At 55.3% G+C, this 20,765-nt stretch overlaps 1 protein-coding gene across 1 annotated transcript in view; it reads right to left on the bottom strand.

Moving 5' to 3' along the window:
- Positions 1-20,765, bottom strand: part of SETD2 (SET domain containing 2, histone lysine methyltransferase) — a 68,310-nt gene that overhangs the window by 9,507 nt on the left and 38,038 nt on the right. Inside the window, exons 13-18 of the mRNA XM_071559869.1 lie at positions 11,531-11,579; positions 9,859-10,039; positions 5,925-6,594; positions 2,879-3,013; positions 2,267-2,406; positions 1,222-1,333 (exon numbers count right to left, since the gene is read on the bottom strand). Of these exons, the coding sequence (XP_071415970.1) occupies positions 1,222-1,333; positions 2,267-2,406; positions 2,879-3,013; positions 5,925-6,594; positions 9,859-10,039; positions 11,531-11,579 (1,287 nt within the window). The remainder of the gene's footprint in view (positions 1-1,221; positions 1,334-2,266; positions 2,407-2,878; positions 3,014-5,924; positions 6,595-9,858; positions 10,040-11,530; positions 11,580-20,765) is intronic.

The following is a 20,765-nucleotide window of genomic DNA, read 5'->3' as shown; positions in this document are numbered from 1 at the left end:
CAGGGAATGTCCCAGGGTACATGTGACACCAATCCAGGGGTAAAAACCTCTGGAAAAGCCTCTCTGGATTCCTTGGTGGAAGCACCAACCCCTTGGCTGAGCAGCAGATTCCAGGTCTGAGCTCCTTCTCTAATTAACTGTTTTACAGGGAGACAAGTATTTGCCAGGAATTTCCTCGGAGGGAACTCGCTGGAATCCTGGATGAAGCCCTTGGGATTAACCCTTGGCATTCTGGCACACAGGGAGGGGCAGGAGCAGCCCAGGGGGGTGTCCCTGGGTGCTCCAGGAGGGACAAAACCTCCAGGAAAATCCCTGCCAGCTGTGGGAGCACCAGGGGCAGGGAGAGAATTATTCCTTGGATTTTCAGGGAATCAGGAAAGCATCCAAAAGGCTTCTAAGCTACATCCTTAGTTTTCTATGTCCTTTCCCTTTTTTGGGATGGTAAGGTCAGCTCCACACACAGGGCTGGAATCCAGGGAAGAACATCCCACAGGGAATTCTGGTGTCCCCAGAACAGCAGAGAATGGAGAGCGGAGCCGCAATGACGGATCTGGGGTCGCTCCTGCCCCTCTGTCACCCCCCAGATCCACCCCAGCCTCTCATCCCTGGCCAATCCAATCTCCCATCCCAACCTCCCATCCATGGACCATCCCAGCCTCGCATCCCAACCTCCCATCCATGGTCCATCCCAGCCTCCCATCCCTGGCCAATCCAATCTCCCATCCATGGCCAATCCAACCTCCCATCCATGGCCCATCCCAACCTCCCATCCATGGACCATCCCAACCTCCCATCCATGGCCCATCCCAACCTCCCATCCATGGCCCATCCCAATTTTCCATCCATGGCCCATCCCAGCCTCCCATCCCAACCTCCCATCCATGGTCCATCCCAACTTTCCATCCATGGTCCATCCCAACTTTCCATCCATGGCCAATCCAAGCTCCCATCCATGGCCCATCCCAACCTCCCATCCATGGTCCATCCCAACTTTCCATCCATGGTCCATCCCAACTTTCCATCCATGGCCAATCCAAGCTCCCATCCATGGCCCATCCCAACCTCCCATCCATGGTCCATCCCAACTTTCCATCCATGGTCCATCCCAACCTCTCATCTCTGGCCCATCCCAACCTCCCATCCATGGTCCATCCCAACCTCCTATCCCTGGCCAATCCCAACCTCCCATCCCTGGCCCATCCCAGGGAGGTGCCCCCTCACCTTCATGGGGTTCTCATCATACGTGGGGGTCCCGAGGTCCATCTCGGCCTCGTGTTCCAGGCCGGCATCGTCCCCGGGGCTGTCCCACGTCGGGGGATCCCACTGGGTTTGTCTGGGGGAAGGAGGACACAGGAGGCCACTGTCACCCTCTCCAAGTACCTGGGACCTGCTCCATGAGTGTCCCACCAAGAGGGACATCCAGGCTCCAAAATCCACCAGAGATCTTGGCCTTGTCTTGGCCTTCATGAGGAGTTCAAAGATTTCCAAGTTGGAAAAGGCAAAAACCAAGCAGGAAGAACTTTAAAAAAGGGAATTTGAACCATTTTCTATCACTGGTGGCACTGGGACCAAGGGATGAGCATCACCAGGATGAAATTCCTGGCATGGAACAGCGGGAAGGTCCCCAGGGAAGGTACAGCCACAAGAGCAGCAAAGCTCCGTTGGGTGTCCCCATCTCATCCCAGGACTTCCAAGCCATGGACAAATCATTAATTCCTGCTGGCCTGGTTGTTATTCCGGGTGTTTGGAGGTCTCCTGCTCTGCTATTGGGGTGGCAGGAGCAGGAAGGGATCCAGGATGGAGATGGAGAAGATTTAAGGGATGCAGAGGAATGTGTGGCAACAAGAACTGGACACAGGACACTCCAGATAGGGATGAAAATATTCCAGCTTATCCCTCCAGAGCTGGATTCCCACAAACACCTCCCATGGAGCTGGAAACTTAAAAAAATCCTTCTAGAAGTCTAAAATTCCTTGCAATTTTAGATAAAGTCACAGGGATTGATCCAACCACTTGGTAACTCCCAAAGCCCATCCCAAAGGGGTGGGGAAACCCTGGGAAAAGTCATTTCTTGCTCCAGACACGGTGCTTGGGCTCTTCTCCCAAAAAACAAGAGGGAACGGCCTCAAGCTGTGCCAGGGGAGGTTTAGGGAGAATTTCCTCATGGGAAGGGTTGTCCCTGGCCACTGGTGGAGTCCCCACCGTGGCAGGGACGTGAAATCCGTGTGGGTGTGGATTTGGGGTGTGGCCACTGCCCCACACTCACCTGGTCACCACGTGGTAGTAGTAGATCTTCCCCTCGGGATCTCGGGCTGTTTTCCAGTTGGGTGGGAGGACAATGGTCTTGGGCTTCGGAGGAGAAGGTGGAGGCAAGTCCAGGAGGTTGTTGGACACCACGAGCTCCGGCTGGAAACAGCAGGGAAGGGACAGGAATAGTCATGAGAGAGGTCAGAGGTGCCCCAGGAGCTCTTTATCCCACGGGAAACCCTCCCATCCCTTTGGATGGCCTGGAGCTCACCTGCTGGATGGGCTGGGGCTGCCCAGTGGCCACAATGGTGGTCACATCCATGGGAGGCTGGACAAGAACTTCCTATCCCATGGGAACCACCCCCATCCCTTTGGATGGCCCGGAGCTCACCTGCTGGATGGGCTGGGGCTGCCCAGTGGCCACGATGGTGGTCAAGGCCGTGGGGGGCTGGACAAGAACTCTCTATCCCATGGGAACCACCCCCATCCCTTTGGATGGCCTGGAGCTCACCTGCTGGATGGGCTGGGGCTGCCCAGTGGCCACGATGGTGGTCACAGCTGTGGGGGGCTGGACAAGAACTCCCTATCCCATGGGAAACCCTCCCATCCCTTTGGATGGCCCAGAGCTCACCTGCTGGATGGGCTGGGGCTGCCCGGTGGCCACAATGGTGGTCACAGCCGTGGGGGGCTGGACCAGGACCCCCTGTGGATGGGCCGTGTAGATCTGCTGGCCCTGGATGTACTGCAGGCCTGGCTGGGCATAGCTCTGCAATGGAGCACAGGGAATGTCAGCTGGTGCTCCCAAAAATCCCTCTGCTGGGACAGCTCCACCAGCCCAGGGTGCTCCAACCTGGCCTTGGACACTCCCAGGGCTGGGGCAGCCACAGCTGCTCTGGGAAATCCATCCCTGTCCCTCCCCACCCTCCCAGCCAGGAATTCCTTCCCAATATTCTTGTAATTTTGTTTGCTTTGAGCTGGTAACTCCAGACCTGCTTCCAAAGGCCAACACAAGTCCAGCTCACACTGCCAGGTTTTCCTGCTTTACTCAGTCACAGTGGAAGCTCTTCCCAAAAAACAGCCAAAAAACCCAACAGCACTTTCATGAACAGGTTATAAAATATTTCTGGAAGCTGCAAACTCCTACAACAACTACGGAATCATCATCCTTGGAGGTGTTTAATATCCCCCATCCCTGGAAATGTCCAAAATTCCCATCCCTGAAAGTGGCCAATATTCCCTATCCCTGGAGATGTCCAAAATTCCCCATCCCTGAAAGTGGCCAATATCCCTCATTTGTGGAAATGTCCAATATCCTCCTACCCTGGAAGTGTCCAATACTCCCTACCCCTGGAAGGTCCAATATTCCCCATCCCTGGAAGTGTCCAATATTCCCCATCCCTGGAAGTGTCCAATATTCCCCATCTCAGGTGTCCAAAATCCCCCATCCATGTAAGGGTTTAATATTCCCCATCCCTGGAAGTGCTCAATATTCCTCATTCCTGGAAGTGCCCAATATTCCCCATCCCTGGAAGTGCCCAATATTCCCCATCCCTGGAAGTGCCCAATATTCCTCATTCCTGGAAGTGCCCAATCCCTCATTCCTGGAAGTGCCCAATATTCCCCATCCCTGGAAGTGCCCAATATTCCTCATTCCTGGAAGTGCCCAATATTCCTCATTCCTGGAAGTGCCCAATCCCTCATTCCTGGAAGTGCCCAATATTCCTCATTCCTGGAAGTGCCCAATATTCCTCATTCCTGGAAGTGCCCAATCCCTCATTCCTGGAAGTGCCCAATATTCCTCATTCCTGGAAGTGCCCAATATTCCCCATCCCTGGAAGTGCCCAATATTCCCCATCCCTGGAAGTGCCCAATATTCCTCATTCCTGGAAGTGCCCAATATTCCTCATTCCTGGAAGTGCCCAATATTCCTCATTCCTGGAAGTGCCCAATCCCTCATCCCTGGAAATGCCCAATATTCCCCATCCTGGAAGTGCCCAATATTCCCCATCCCTGGATGTGTCCAAGGCCAGGTTGGACAGGGCTTGGAGCACCCTGGGACAGTGGGAGGTGTCCCTGCCCATGGCAGGGCTGGCACTGGGTGATCCTGAAGGTCCTTCCAACCCAACCCACTCCAGGATTCCCCAATTCACGGCAGTCACAGACGGAAAACACACCAAACGTGCCCTCCTCCTCCTTCAGGGGGGGAATGTCCCCGGGAAGAGCCGAGCAGGACACGCCAACACCCACAGCAGCTGCCAAGGGGGGGTTAAACTGTGTGTGCCACGTCCCGTGGGGGCATTAACCAGGTGTGCCATGGGGGCATTAACTGTGTGTGCCATGTCCCGTGGGGGCATTAACCAGCTGTGCCATGTCCTGTGGGGGCATTAACCAGATGTGCCATGTCCCATGGGGGCATTAACTGTGTGTGCCACGTCCCGTGGGGGCATTAACTGTGTGTGCCACATCCCATGGGGGTATTAACTGTGTGTGCCACGTCCCGTGGGGGCATTAACTGTGTGTGCCACGTCCCGTGGGGGCATTAACTGTGTGTGCCATGTCCCATGGGGGCATTAACTGTGTGTGCCACGTCCTGTGGGGGCATTAACCAGATGTGCCACTGGGGCATTAACCAGATGTGCCACTGGGGCATTAACCAGGTGTGCCATGGGGGCATTAACCAGGTGTGCCACGTCCCATGGGGGCATTAACTGTGTGTGCCACATCCCATGGGGGCATTAACTGTGTGTGCCATGTCCTATGGGGGCATTAACTGTGTGTGCCACATCCCGTGGGGGCATTAACCAGGTGTGCCATGGGGGCATTAACTGTGTGTGCCATATCCCATGGGGGCATTAACCAGCTGTGCCATGTCCCATGGGGGCATTAACCAGGTGTGCCATGTCCCGTGGGGGCATTAACTGTGTGTGCCATGTCCCGTGGGGGCATTAACCAGCTGTGCCATGGGGGCATTAACCAGGTGTGCCACATCCCGTGGGGGCATTAACCAGGTGTGCCATGTCCCACTGGGGCATTAAACAGGTGTGCCATGGGGGCATTAACTGTGTGTGCCATGTCCTATGGGGGCATTTAACCAGGTGTGCCACGGGGGCATTAACTGTGTGTGCCATGTCCTGTGGGGGCATTAACTGTGTGTGCCATGTCCTGTGGGGGCATTAACCAGATGTGCCACTGGGGCATTAACCAGGTGTGCCATGGGGGCATTAACCAGGTGTGCCATGTCCTGTGGGGGCATTAACCAGGTGTGCCATGGGGGCATTAACTGTGTGTGCCACGTCCTATGGGGGCATTAACCAGGTGTGTCATGTCCTGTGGGGGCATTAACCAGATGTGCCATGGGGGCATTAACCAGGTGTGCCATGTCCCGCGGGGGCATTAACTGTGTGTGCCATGTCCCATGGGGGCATTAACCAGGTGTGCCATGGGGGCATTAACCAGGTGTGCCATGTTCCATGGGTGCATTAACCAGGTGTGCCATGGGGGCATTACCCGTGTGTGCCACGTCCCATGGGGGCATTAACCAGGTGTGCCATGTCCCGTGGGGGGCATTAACCAGATGTGCCATGTGCATTAACCAGGTGTGCCGTGCCCCATGGGTGCATTAATCAGGTGTGCCATGGGGGCATTACCCGTGTGTGCCACGTCCCGCGGGGTCTCACCTGGACGAGGGGCGGCGTGGGCTGCGAGTAGGGTGAGGTGACGCCGTAGACGGCGGGGCAGGCCTGGCCCTGGTAGTAGATGGCGGGCTGGGACTGTGCCGGCGAGTACGGCTGCTGCACGGCGGGCACGGCGGGCTGCCCGGGCTCCCACACGCCATAGCCCTGGCCCTGCACGGCGCCGGGCGCGGTGGCCACGGGCAGCACGGCCACGCCGGGCTCGGGCGGCACCGCGGCCGTGGCGTCGCCGGGAGCCGCGTACTGCGGCGCCGCCACCTCGACGGGCGCGGGCACGTGCGGCACCGCCGGCACCGGCTCCGGCAGCGGCTGGGCGTGCTCGTAGCCCGCGGGCGAGCACATGGAGTCCAGGCTGGGCGTGGGCAGCAGCACCTTGCCCGCGTTGGGGTTGCTGGGGTCCACGTAGGCCTGCATGGGGTAGCCGGGCGGGTAGCCCAGGAAGCCGTGGTGGGCGGCGGCGGCGGCGGCGGCGCCGTAGCCCATGGACTCGTAGGGAAGGGGCGATGCCATGCCCAGGCTCTGCAGCTGCTGCTGCTGCTTCTGCGCCTCCCGCTGCGCCACCTCCTGCTCAAAGAGCTTCCGCCGCTCCTCCGTCGACAGCTTGTTCCGGTCCTTGGGACGCACCTTCTTCTTGGAGGACGCCGGGGTGTCGTACCTGGCAGGGAAGGCAGAGGGAAAGGGTTTGGGAGACCTGGGACAGAGTCCACCACGATTCCAGGATGTTCCCCAGACCTGATCCCATGGGAGGACAAGTCCCACCTCTCAGTAACCCCTTTGACCTACTGAAGCTGCTGAGATCACACACCAAGACCCACCACCCTTCTCAGGCTGCAAATTCCACACTCTGCTGATCCAGCTCCAGGGGCTTCAGCAGGACATGGAGCTGCTGGAGAGTCCAGAGGAGGCCCCAGAGATGCCCCAGGGCTGGAGCCCCTCTGGGCTGGAGCCAGGCTGGGAGAGCTGGGGGGGTCACCTGGAGAAGAGAAGGCTCCAGGGACACCTGAGAGCCCCTGGCAGGGCCTGAAGGGGCTCCAGGAGAGCTGGAGAGGGACTGGGGACAAGGGAGGGAGGGACAGGACACAGGGAATGGCTTCCCACTGCCAGAGGGGAGGGACAGGTGGGATATTGGGAAGGAATTCCTGGCTGGGAGGGTGGGAAAGCTGCAGGTGCAAGGAGAAGAACCAGGGAGAACCACCAGGAAAAGCTGGAATGTGCAATGGCAGCACCGATTCCCAAAAATATTCCTTTTTTTTTCCCAGCTGTTTGACCAACTGGTGACTCAGGAGAAACCCCCACTGGTCCTGCTCTTCCCAGGGCCCAGAGTGAGTGATCCCAACGGATCAGCCAAGTCCAGTTTGGTGCTGCTGGAGACGCAAAGATGCCACAGGAGGGGTCTGGAGGAGTGGCTGGGAAGCACCGGGATACCCGGAGAGGGAAGGAACATCTCCAAGGCCAACAGAACCCAAAGGAAAGGTGGGATCAGGAGACCTCCTGCCACAGTTTCCCAAGGCAGGACCAACAAGGAGTTTGGAAGAGGCTCCCAAACAGAAGGAGCAGCTCAAACCACGACATCTCCACTCCCAAATTCCAGCACTGGGGCAGCATCCCAACCTTCCTGCCCCAGGAATTCCCAGTGCCTAAAGGGGCTCCAGGAGAGCTGGAGAGGGACCTGGGACAAGGAATGGGGGCACAGGACATAGGGAATGGCTTCCCACTGCCAGAGGGCAGGGACAGGTGGGATCCTGGGAATTCTTTCCACTAGAGAGCTGCAGACAGCACAAAGAACAGGGAATCACAAGCAGGAGTTCTGCTCATTCCCAAACCACAACTTCAGCTCCAATAATTAATAGCATGGATGGATTGTTTTAATTCCTTAAGAGTTTCCATACCCAAAACACGGAGCAGCTGGAGGGGTTTTTCCAAGGAATTACAGAAGGGAAAAGAAAAAAAAGCCAAAGGATTTTGACCAAAGCTCAACCAAGGGAAGTTTCAGATCAGAGGTGGAGATTTTGAGACATTCCAAGTGTGGTAAAACAGGGATTAGAGGGAAAAATGCTTTGCATCCTCAACTTAACAGATTCCACAAGGCACATGGGATATTTTCCACATGTTCTGGGATCCATCTGCACATCAAAAGCACGTTGGTACCAGCACATCCCCTGAGGCCACTCCCAACATTCCCAGGATCCGTTAATCGGAACCGGATAGACCCGCAGGGTTTGATTCCCACAGTTAGAGCTTTCCTGGCACTGCCTGGAATGTCCAGAGGAGCAGCTGGTGTGGAAGAGGAAAATCTGAGCATTTCATGCTCCTCTCTCCATACATTTTGTTGGGTTGTCTCATTAAATCCTTGGGATGCCACAGTGGGATGGCTGGAGTGGGGAGAACATTCCAGAGGATGTTTGGTCCTTCCCTGCTCACGGAAGGAGCCACAGAAGAGCCAGAACAGGCAACTCCTCACCCAAATCCACTTATTCCATTTAAACCAACCAAAAGGTCCCCCTGGTTACATCCCAGGGATGTTCCCACCCTCCCAGTGCCTCCTTCCAGGGCTACGGATTTCCATCCTTGTTTTCTATCCAGATGGTTCCAGCATTCCCAGCACAGAGAGAAGTGTCCTGGTCTGGCTGACTCAGCATGGATTTTGTTCCCTAATTCCTGAGGGCCTTTGGATCCTCCTCAACAGGGACCACAGAAAACTGAACTTTCAAGGAAATTCCATGGGATTTGTCCTGCCTTCAACAAGACCTCAAGTCTCTCTTAATTACAAGACATGGAATATTTTCCTGCTCTTAATTACGAGTCTCCTCAGCCAGGGAGTGATGCCACCATTCCCAAGGGAAGGCAGAAGTCACTGCTCCTGCCTGGATTGTTGTCCTTACAGGAATATTTAGGGAATTTTTGGTGTTAGAAATCCTGATTTGGGCACTGCTCCCTCCCAGAGCTGCTCTGAGTCCAGAGCAATCCCCAGGACACTGGGAAGAGAAGGAGAAGGGAATGGCTTTTGGAGACCTCTCAGCATTAGGAATTCCTGGATTCTCCATCCCAGGAAAGGTTCATACCCAGACTGGATGGGGCTTGGAATAACCTGGGAGAGTGGAAGGTGTCCCCCAAGCCCTGGGTGACTCCGAAGATGCCCAGGACCCTTTTCCCAGGATTTTTGCCCCAGGACCATTTTCCCAGGGATCTGCCCCATTTTCCCAGGACATTTGCTCCAGACCACTTTCCCAGGACATTTGGCCCAGGACCACTTTTTTCATTTGCCCCAGGACCATTGTCCCAGGATTTTTGCCCCAGGACCATCTTCCCAGGGGATCTGCCCCAGGACCACTTTCCCAGAGGATTTTTACCCCAGGACCATCTTCCCAGGATTTCTGCCCCAGGACCACTTTTTTCATTTGCCCCAGGACCACTTTCCCATTTCCCCCAGACCACTTTCCCAGGAGATTTGCCCCAGGACCATTTCCCAGGATTTTTGCCCCAGGACCATTTTCCCAGGATTTTTGCTCCACGACCACTTTCCCATTTGCCCCAGGACATTTTCCCATTTGCCCCAGGACCATTTTCCCAGGATTTCTGCCCCAGGACCATTTTCCCAGGACATTTGCCCCAGATCACTTTCCCAGGGGATCTGCCCCAGGACCACTTTCCCAGGATTTTTGCCCCAGGACCACTTTCCCATTTCCCCCAGACCACTTTCCCAGGAGATTTGCCCCAGGCCCATTTGCCCCAGGCCCATTTTCCCCAGGCCCATTTTCCCAGGATTTCTGCCCCAGGACCATTTTCCCATTTACCCCAGATCACTTTCCCAAGACATTTGCCCCAGGCCCATTTGCCCCAGGCCCATTTGCCCCAGGCCCATTTCCCAGGACTCCTGCCCTGGCCCTTGCCCAGCCCAGCCCAGCCCTGCCCCACTCACCTGTCCTCGGGCCTCTTGGTGCCCCTCTCGTAGGCAGAGCCCGGGGGGGACAGCGAGTCCCGGTGCCGCCGGCGTTCCTTGCCCTGGCTCTGCCGCTCCGGCTCCCGTTCCCTGCCCGGCCCCGCGCCCTTGGCTGGCACCGCCTGCTCCCGGAGCCCGCCCGGCTCCCTGCCACGCTCACCTGCGGGCACACAGGGAAAAGGGTTGGCATTGCCACCATTCACAGCTCCCCCTCTGCTGAGGGAACCCCTCAAGGGCTGCCCGTGGAGGTTTGGGATGGACACTGTGGAAAATCCCTCCTGGAAAGGGCTGTTCAGCCCTGGCACAGGGTTGATGATCTTGGAGGGCTTTGCCAACCCAATTCATTCTATGGATGTGGCACTGAGTGAGAATCCACCACATCTTGATCCAACCCCACTGTGATCACCAGCCCAGGGCACGGAGTGCCCTGGGCTGGTGATCACAGTGGGGTTGGATCAAGTCAGGGTTGGATCAAGTCAGGGTGATCACAGTGGGGTTGGATCAAGTCAGGGTTAGATCAAGTCGGGGTGATCACAGTGGGGTTGGATCAAGGGTTGGACTTGATGATCTTGGAGGTCTTTTCCAACCCAATCCATTCTATGATTCTGTCATTCTATGGATGTGGCACTGAGTGAGAATCCACCATGTCTTGATCCAACCCTACTGTGATGGGCTGGTGATCACAGTGGGGTTGGATCAAGGGTTGGACTTGATGATCTCAGAGGTCTCTTCCAACCCAAGTGAGAAGAGCAACGAGGCTGGAGAAGGGACTGGAGCACAAGTGCTGTGGGGAGAGGCTGAGGGAGCTGGGGGTGTTCAGCCTGGAGAAGAGGAGGCTCAGAGGTGACCTCAGCACTGTCTGGAACTGCCTGAAGGGAAGTTCTGGCCAGGTGGAGGTTGGTCTCTTCTCCCAGGCACTCAGCAATAGGACAAGGGGGCACGATGGGCTCAAGCTCTGCCAGGGGAAATTGAAGTTGGAGAGCAGAAAGAAATTCTTTGCAGAGAGAGTGCTCAGGGATTGGAATGGGCTGCCCAGAGAGGGGGTGGATTCCCCATCCCTGGAGGGTTTTCAGCTGAGCTTGGCCGTGGCACTGAGTGCCATGATCTGGTAAAGGGACTGGAGCTGGACCAAGGGTTGGACTTGATGATCTCAGAGGGCTTTTCCAACCCAATCCATTCTATGGATGTGGCACTGAGTGAGAATCCACCATGTCTTGATCCAACCCCACTGTGATCACCAGCCCAGGGCACTGAGTGGGCTGGTGATCACAGTGGGGTTGGATCAAGGGTTGGACTTGATGATCTGGGAGGTCTTTTCCAACCCAATCCATTCAGTGATTCTATGAAAGGGCTGCCCAGCCCTGGCACAGGCTGGAGTCACCCCAGCCCTGCAGGGATTCAAAAGCCATGAGGATGTGGCACTTGGGGACACGGTTTGGGGTGGCCTTGGCAGATTTCATGGTCTTGGAGGGCTTTTCCAGGCTCAGGGATTCCAGGATTCCGGCTGTTCCACAGCACCCCAGGGCTCCACCTCCCACCACCCACCACCCAGGTGACCCTCCCTGTTCACAGGAGGAGGAATGAAGGCAGGACATCCCTGGACACCCCAAGGCTGGGACAATGAAGTGGGATGGGAAAGGGGAGGACGTACCACTGCTCTCCTTCTCCGCTTGGCTCTTCTTCGGGATGCGATACACCTCCTGTGGGAAAGGCACGCAGGATCACCACTCAGGCCACCCCAAAAACCAACCCCAACTCCTCCAGGGCCACAGAACCCACCCCACAACTCCTCCAGGGCCACAGAACCCACCCCACAACTCCTCCAGAGCCACAGAACCCACCCCACAACTCCTCCAGGGCCACAGAACCCATCCCACAACTCCTCCAGAGCCACAGAACCCACCCCACAACTCCTCCAGGGCCACAGAACCCACCCCACAACTCCTCCAGGGCCATAGAACCCACCCCACAACTCCAGGGCAACAGAACCCATCCCACAACTCCTCCAGGGCAACAGAACCCATCCCACAACTCCTCCAGGGCCACAGAACCCACCCCACAACTCCTCCAGGGCCACAGAACCCACCCCACGACTCCAGGGCCACAGAACCCACCCCACAACTCCTCCAGGGCCATAGAACCCTTCCCACAACTCCTCCAGGGCCACAGAACCCACCCCACAACTCCTCCAGAGACACAGAACCCATCCCACAACTCCTCCAGGGCCACAGAACCCATCCCACAACTCCTCTAGGGCCACAGAACCCATCCCACAACTCCCAGGTGTCAAAGAACCCACCCCACAACTCCCAGATGTCAAAGAAACCAACCAAAAGTTGGCTCTGGAACAAAAGGGCTGGTTTTAAGCCAATTATCCTCGTGCTTTCTATAGATTTCCTCTTTCCCTACAGATTTCCTCTTTCCCTACAGATTTCCTCTTTTCCCACAGATTTCCTCTTTCCCTACAGATTTCCTCTTTTCCCACAGATTTCCTCTTTTCCCACAGATTTCCTCTTTTCCCACAGATTTCCTCTTTTCCTACAGATTTCCTCTGCTCAGTGTTTGGTGTCTGGTGGATTCAGGTGGAATTTGGGGCTGCAGAGCTGCAGGACCCTCCCATGGGATACAAACCCCTGGGCTTGCAGCTCTGGAATGATTTTTCTGACTGGAAAAGGTCCTGCCCAGGTACCAGGTTGGGTTCCTGCTCTCCAGGTCTCAGCCCTGGGCTGTTCTGCCCTCCCTCCACCAGCTCCTCTGGGCCCTCTCCTGGTTTTCAAGGCCCTTTTGGACAGTCCTGCAGGGAGCTGGACTTCCTAATCCTCATGGGACCATCCCAGCTGGAGACATCCCACAGTTCTGGGACAGCTGAGGGTACAACAGCTCAGAGGCAGCCACAGTGCTGGGGGCACCAACCTCCTCCCCATGGAGCATCCTGGGATTCTCCCACTTCCCTCCCCACTGGGACAGAGTCCACAACAATTCCAGGATGTTCCCCAGACCTGATCCCATGGGAGGACAAGTCCCACCTCTCAGTAACCCCTTTGACCTACTGAAGCTGCTGAGATCACACGCCAAGACCCACCACCCTCCTCAGGCTGCAGATCCCACACTCTCTGCTGATCCAACTCCAGGGGCTTCAGCAGGACATGGAGCTGCTGGAGAGCCCAGAGGAGGCCCCGGAGATGCCCCAGGGCTGGAGCCCCTCTGGGCTGGAGCCAGGCTGGGAGAGCTGGGGGGGTCACCTGGAGAAGAGAAGGCTCCAGGGACACCTGAGAGCCCCTGGCACGGCCTGAAGGGGCTCCAGGAGAGCTGGAGAGGGACTGGGGACAAGGGAGGGAGGGACAGGACACAGGGAATGGCTTCCCACTGCCAGAGGGCAGGGACAGGTGGGATATTGGGAAGGAATTCCTGGCTGGGAGGGTGGGCAGGCCCTGGCACAGGTGCCCAGAGCAGCCGTGGCTGCCCCTGAATCCCTGGAATGTCCCAAGGCCAGGCTGGGACATGCAGGCACTGGGAAAAGGGGATGCCAAGAGGCAGAAGCAGCTCCAGGTGGGATATTTAGACACGATGACTCAACACAAGAGGAGGAATCAAACAAAGGAAATCCTTGGAATTCCAGGCTGTGCTGCAGGAGGGAAAGCTGGAATGTTGGAGCCAGCACTGACACACTCAGAGCCCTCTGGGAACGTGTCAGGCACTGCTGGGATCTCCCTTTGGGATAACAAAGGACTGAGCAGAGAGTGGAGAAAGCTCAGATTCAGTTTGTGAACGACAGAGACATCCTGACCTGCAGGAGAGCAGGGACAGGTGGGATGTTGGGAAGGGATTCCTGGCTGGGAGGGGCTGGGATGGATTTCCCAGAGCAGCTGTGGCTGCCCCAGCCCTGGGAGTGTCCAAGGCCAGGTTGGAGCACCCTGGGACAGTGGGAGGGGTCCCTGGGACAGTGGGAGGGGTCCCTGGGACAGTGGGAGGGGTCCCTGGGACAGTGGGAGGTGTCCCTGCCCATGGCAGGGGTGGCACTGGGTGATCCTTCAGGTCCCTCCATCCCAAACCATCCTGGAATTCTAAGAAGGACTAAGAAAGGGAAGAAAATTTGAAACAATTGTGTCTGTCTGTAATCAAGAACTGGGGTTTATCAGCACCTTTCCACGTCCACCTGGATTTTCCCCTGGAATGCTCTGGCACTCACAGCATAAATCCCATTTTCCAGTGATTCCCACGATCCCAGAGTGTATCCCAAGGCTTTACAGCATTGCTGACTCTCCAGGCACTGGGAGTTTGGAATAAACAGCTCAGTTCTGGTGAAATCCAGCTCTTATCAAGCCCTTGCTCTGTTCCCTTCCTGAAGGAATGCAGCAATTCCCAGGAATTCCCAGTCATTCCAGGCAGAATGTGAAGAACCAGCAAGAGAAAGGAATTCAAAGAAACCAACCCTGAGCAATCCAAGGGAGAAAATGTGGAGCATCCCAAAAACCCTCCAGGAAACCCTCAAAGTGTTGTAAGAACAAGGTGGTTGGGGTGGGGTGGTGACATTCCAACCTTCCCAGGGCAGAATTCCGGGATCTTCCCCGAAATATCCTGTAATTCAGGGCAGGGATGGGGCAGAGGGGGGAGAAGTTTGGAATAAACTGTTCCTGGGGGGCAAAACCTGCTCCTGGTTGGGTGTTTGAAGCTTCACCTCCACTTGACTCCTACATTTGATATAAAATCCCTTTTTCCATTAATTAACTGGGAATTAATTAACTGGGGTCTCCACTGGGCTCATCAGAGACGTGTCCACCCCAGCACTGGATTAATGAGAGCCCAGGCTTGAGGATCCCACTTTTTTTAGGGAAAAATCCACCCAAAAAGGGCCAAGAAATCCCATTTTCCTGTAGTGACATAAAAGGAAGGATCAAAAAGCCCTTTCTGTGGTTTGTCCACGAGGCAAAACCACCTCAAAGGTGCTGCTGAAGGTTGAACAAAAAGGGATTTTGGCCAAGATTTTGGGGGGTTTAAAAAGGAGTTTTGCTTTTCTGTGGAGCCTGAAAAGCCCACGTGGGGTTTGAAGCATCTCCAAAGATGAGAGGCTGCAAAATTGGGTTAAAAAAGCCTTTTTTTGGCTGTTCTTATTTATTTTTTTTTTATTTAGACGTTTGCTGTGGATTAAAAGGCTCCAAATTCAGGGGGTTTTTTTTAGATGAAATGCAAAGAAATGAGGGAGCAGCTCCATGTTTGGGTGGGAAGGGAGGCAGGAAGAGCCTCTCATTGGAAAGGCTTTTTATATTTATAAATTATATATAAAATCCTGGAATCAAGGAAGGGGTTGGGTTGGAAAGGACCTTAAAGCCCCTTCAGTGCCACCCCCTGGGCAGGGAACCTTCCACTGTCCCACGTTGTTCCAAGCCCCTTCCAGCCATAATATTCCTATTTATTTCTATTTTTCCACACAATTCCAGAGCTATGGAAGCCAGGGATGGTTTTCCCTCCTGTGGGAACGAGGTGACCTCAGGGGCAGGTTCTGAAGCCCCCAAATCACCCCCAGCAATGGGTTTTCTCTACTTTTTTCTCTCTTTCTCACATCACCACCCCCCAAAAAAAATCATTCCCAGGGCAGCACATCCATAAAAACCCTCCCTGGAGCCTCCCAAGGTGTTCCCAGGAGGAAAGAGCCCAAGAGGGACCACGTGATGATGATGGAGGAAGAGCCAAACAGCTGAAGCCCAACACAGTGGAGGGAAGATAAACCACACCAGCATTCCCAGCTCCCAGAGTGGATTTGTCCCAAGAAACAGCAGGATGAGGAATGGGAAATGACTGGGAAAATGAGGAAGAGAAGGAGCTCCTGGAGTAAGTGGGGTTGGGAATCCTGGAATTGCTGCTCCTGCCACGCGTCGCTCCAAGTTCACCACGACATGGATCCATCCATGGATCCATCCCAACAAACGGGCCAGCCCCAACCAAGGGCCAGGAAGTCCCAAATCCAAGATAATCATGGGCAGGGAATGAGCTCCATCCTGCTGGGAGTGACCCAACAGCTCCGGAGCCTCCGGCGTCCGTGGGATGATGGAGCAGCAGCGGCTTTGGAACAGCAAGAATCCTGGGAATGTGTGAGGATTCCTCCAGGAGAAGCAGCTGCTGGTCCAGCCAGGCTGGGGAAACCTCCAAGCAAAGTTTCCTGGTTGTTTTGGGCAAGGGGAGCTGCTGGCTCAGACCTGGAGCAACCTCAGGGTGCTCCAAAGGGCTCCAGGCACGGACAATCCGGCACAGAGAGCCAAGTGGCACGAGGTTGGCACTGCCAAAAGGAGGGAAAGGGGCTCTGGGCCCTGCAGGGCAGGGACAAACCCCCCTGGGCAGGGAGAGGGCAAAGAGCCCCAGGATGGACTCAGTGGATGCCATGGAAGGAAAGGAGGTTGTGCCTCCCTGGAACCTTCTCCATAAATCCACTCTTTGGATGTCAATTATTCCTGACTTAATGGCTGGAATTGATGATCTTAAGAGGCCTTTTCCAAGCTTAAGCATTCCATGATTCCACCCCATGATTCCATCCCATGATTTCATTCCATGATTCCACCCCATGATTCCATCCCATGATTCCATCCCATGATTCCACCCCATGATTCCATCCCACGATTCTACCCCATGATTCCACCCCATGATTCCATCCCACGATTCCACCCCATGATTCCATCCCATGATTCCACCCCATGATTCCATCCCATGATTCCATCCCATGATTCCATCCCATGATTCCACCCCACGATTCCACCCCATGATTCCATCCCATGATTCCATTCCATGATTCCATCCCACGATTCCACCCCATGATTCCATCCCACGATTCCATCCCACGATTCCATCCCATGATTCCACCCCATGATTCCATCCCATGATTCCACAAACTTCTGTTGACTTTTGGAGCAACATCAGGCAACAGGATCCATCCCCTTCCAGGCTGGATCCTCCTCCCTCCTGCTCCTGTCCCCTCTTCCCTCTGCAGCTCCAGCAGGATCCCAAGGGGTGGAGGAGAGCAAGGAAAGGACTCAACACCCCGACATCCCTCCCTGGAGGCCAAAGAACCCCACCCCAAACACCAGCCTGGCTGCTCCCCAAGCAGAGTGTTCTCCCAAACCATGTCTTGCTCCAAGTCCTAACAAACTGAAAGATTCCTAATTAAAACATGGGATGTGGGTGCTGGAGAGGGAACTGCAGGATGGAAGAGGATGAGCAAGAGGAGCTGCAAGGACTGTCCTACTGAGGTACATCAGGATGTGACTCAGAAAGATCATCCCAGGGGACGATGGATCGTGGCTGGCCTGGATTTCCCAAGCTCTGCTGGCCTGTCCAGGCTCAAAAGGCCTCCCAGGAGGTTTAGGTTGGATCTTGGGAAGATTCCTTCATGGAAAAGGCTGTCCAGGCCTGGCACAGGCTGGAGTGCCCATCCCTGCAGGGATTGCAAAGCCCTGTGGATGTGGCACTCGGGGACATGGGCAGTGGTGGCCTTGGCAGTGCTGGGGGAACTCGATGGTCCAAGAGGGCTTTTCCACCCTGAACAATTCCCTGATTCCACGATTCTGAAGCTCTCAGAGAGTCCTTTAATGGCCAAGTCTGGGTGATGCCTCTGCCTTGAACTCCAGGTCATGGCGGAACACAAGGCCAGAAGTGCCCAACTAAAACCTTCTAAACCTGAGCTTGGCTCTTCCAGAAGATATTTCCTAAAATCAAGACCTTCTCCACCTCCTAAGGACAGAGGCTTTGGATCCTGAGATCCACAACTCCTCCCTGCCCTTCCCAGCAGGTGAGGGGTGGGAGAAATTCCCAAAACTTGGCCCAACGTGTCCTCCTGTCCCTCAACCTCAGCTACTGAACCAAAAGGACATTGAGAAAACCTCCCCAGGCCTGGCTGCTTCTGGTGATTCCAGGAGGGTGGAGCACCAGGTCTGGTGGCCTCGTGTCACCTCCGGCGCGGATGTATCCGCAGGGATCAGCCCCTGGAGCCTTTGGAGCCTCACCTGGGCACAACCCTCCGGCTGGGCCGGGCTAAGGAGGAACCACATTGAACCACCAGCTGTGCCCTGGCCGGGTTGGCCCCACTGGGAGTGAGTTTTGAGCCCGGGAGGAGCCGTGTGGTGCCTCCCTGGAGAGCGGGAGCGGCGCCCACGAGCCCGGGCTGGAAACTCCTCCCGCCGGGAAGGGGGACGTGTGCGGTGCCGGTGCCGGGTGTGTGGGAACGGCCAACCCTCCTCACTGGGGAGCGTGGCAGCTCTGGGAGGACTGACAAGTCCTGTGTGTAGAGGTAGAGAAAAAAAGAGCTCACTTAATCCTTTCATGCCGGGCCAGGAGTGGGGATTTTCCCGGAGCGACGTCCATTGGCGGCAATGGCCGCACCGAAACGCCGGCGGCGCCCCGAGTTAACCACCTCTGTCCTCCTTGCACCCATCCAGCCCACTGCTCAGGGAGCAGCAGCAGCTTCCCAACCAGCACCAGGCTCTTCACGCTGGGGCCTCTCCCTCGGTCCACACGGAGATGAGGAAAGGACACACTGGAAAGGAGCTCCAGGCTGCCCTGAGAAGCTGGATGGAAACGGTGCAAATTACAAGGGGATCATCAGCAAGACTGGAGAGGATGTTCAGACCCTCCCACCCCGCCCCAGACAGCGGCAGAGGTTCCACCACTCCAATGGTTTGTTTCCAAACAGCTTTTGAAAAGCTTGGATGGGCTGGAAAAGGCACCAAGGAGGAAGGGGGTTATCCATCCCCATTTCCACCTCAAGTGCTTCCAGTTTGGTGTTGTCTTTTAGACAAGGGAAACCTCCAGGTGGCACCTGGATCTCAGCAGGGAGGGTTGGACAGAAGCAGTTAACTCTGAGGGCCACAAAAAAAATCCAGGACAGGATAAATTCCCAGCTCAGATTCCCTACAAATGTTTTATGGGAGAGAAATGAGGCCCCACAGCCCCAGGTCAGGATCCTGCTCTTTGTGGGGATGGATTTGTTGGGATTATTAAAGCTCAGGAGGTCCAACCCCAACCCTACAACCATCACCACAACGACCTGAGGTTCACTAAATACACACAGAGGATGTGAATCCACATTTAACTGGGAACTGGGAATGTGTTGGGATTCCACAGCCTGACTGTGGCCCCCAGCAAAGCCCTGAAGGTGCCAAGGCTGAGCTTCTCCAAACCTTGGGGGTTAAATGACACCATCAGACCAAACTGGGCCTCAAACCAACAGTTTGGGGGAGTTTGGGGAATATTCCCACATTTTTTGGTGGTTTTTAACACTCTTTCCATGCTGTTCAGGTTCCAAAAACTGAGACTGGATACCCAAGGTAAGTCTGAGCAGGACTAAAGCTCGACCTAACTTTTAAACAGGTTGGATTTGATGACCTTGGAGGTCTTTTCCAACCATAAGGATTCCCTTGACAACAGATGGAAAAGGATTTTTTTCTGATTTATCCACAAATTCAACCTGATGGTGTCACTTTGGTGAGAAAACCACATGAATGTGAAGAGCATATAAATTAAAATCTGGGAAATTATCACATCCACTTGGAAAAAAAAGGGATGGAAAGACCCAAAGCACGACCCAACTCCCCTACAGGGACATGTTTTGGTCCTCTCACTGAGGTTTAGGGCACAACTGGTGGTGCCCAGAATGTTCCAGAGTCTCTGATTCTCCTAAAAAATCCAGATGAAGGTAAAACATCCCCTCAGCCTCCTGGAAACCTCCACATTTGCCAGTCCTGGTGTTTGCAGCTCCAAAGTTCAGGAGGTTCAGGAGCTCCAAGTTCAGGAGGGCTCCTCCCTCTGGGCTGCACAATTAACACCCACCACTTTAATTAACCCCTTCAAATCAATCCTCATTAGCAAACTCGAGGGGTGAACCACCTCTTTAGCTCTCTGATGCTTCAGTTGCTCCCAGTAATTAAAACTGGGCTGATGGTTGATTAAGAGAAGGGCAGGAGACCCTCCAAGGCTGTTCCAAGCCCACCCGATCCTGGAATCAGCACCTCTGATTCCCGTGGGATCCTCAGCACCCACTGTTGCAACACATCCTAGAGAAGCTCCCACCCCTCTTGCTCCTGGATACAAGGAATAAGAGATAAAACATGGAATAGAATCCTGCAGAAGCAGCAGATGGGTGAAGAGTCACCAAAGATCTGGAGAAACCCAGGAAAGGACAGAAGCGCCAAGTGGTGACTTTGGTTCATAAAGCCATGGAATGGTTGGGATGGAGGGACCTGAAGGAGCATCCAGTGCCACCCCTGCCACGGGCAGGGACACCTCCCACTGTCCCAGGGACACCTCCCACTGTCCCAGGGACACCTCCCACTGTCCCAGGGTGCTCCAGCCTGGCCTGGGACACTCCCAGGGCTGGGGCAGCCACAGCTGCTCTGGGAAATCCATCCCAGTCCCTGCCCACCCTCCCAGCCAGGAATCCCTTCCCAATATCCCACCAGATCTCTCATCTTTTAGTTTAAAACTGTTACTAGAATGTCACCTAAAAGCTGTTGAGTTGGGAACCTCCAGGACAGGGACACAATTCCAGGACTGAGGAGCCACCAAACCCTTCTCTGAAAGAGGTTTCTGCTCGAGGGAGACCTTTATGAGAGTCAAACTATCCAAGTCTCCAATAACAGCCCAAATCTGGGCGTTCCCCTGATCCAAACAACACCCACAGACACCCAGAGGTGGCCCCAGCACGGCCTTGGAGAGAACACACATGGCCAAGAGACCCTTTGCTGGAGGCTCCACAGATTGCAGATGGAGAGGAGATGGGAACAGGGCAGGAGACACTGAGAATGTTGGGATAAAGGAATTCAGAGAATCCCAGAATGGTTCAGGGTGGGAAGGACCCTAAGGACCGTCCAGTGCCACCCCTGCCATGGGCAGGGACACCTCCC

The sequence above is a fragment of the Pithys albifrons genome, chromosome 7, assembly GCF_047495875.1.
Source record: "Pithys albifrons albifrons isolate INPA30051 chromosome 7, PitAlb_v1, whole genome shotgun sequence".
Lineage (NCBI taxonomy): Eukaryota > Metazoa > Chordata > Aves > Passeriformes > Thamnophilidae > Pithys > Pithys albifrons.
Note: the sequence above shows the minus strand (reverse complement) of the source record. Positions and strands in the feature narration are given on the sequence as shown.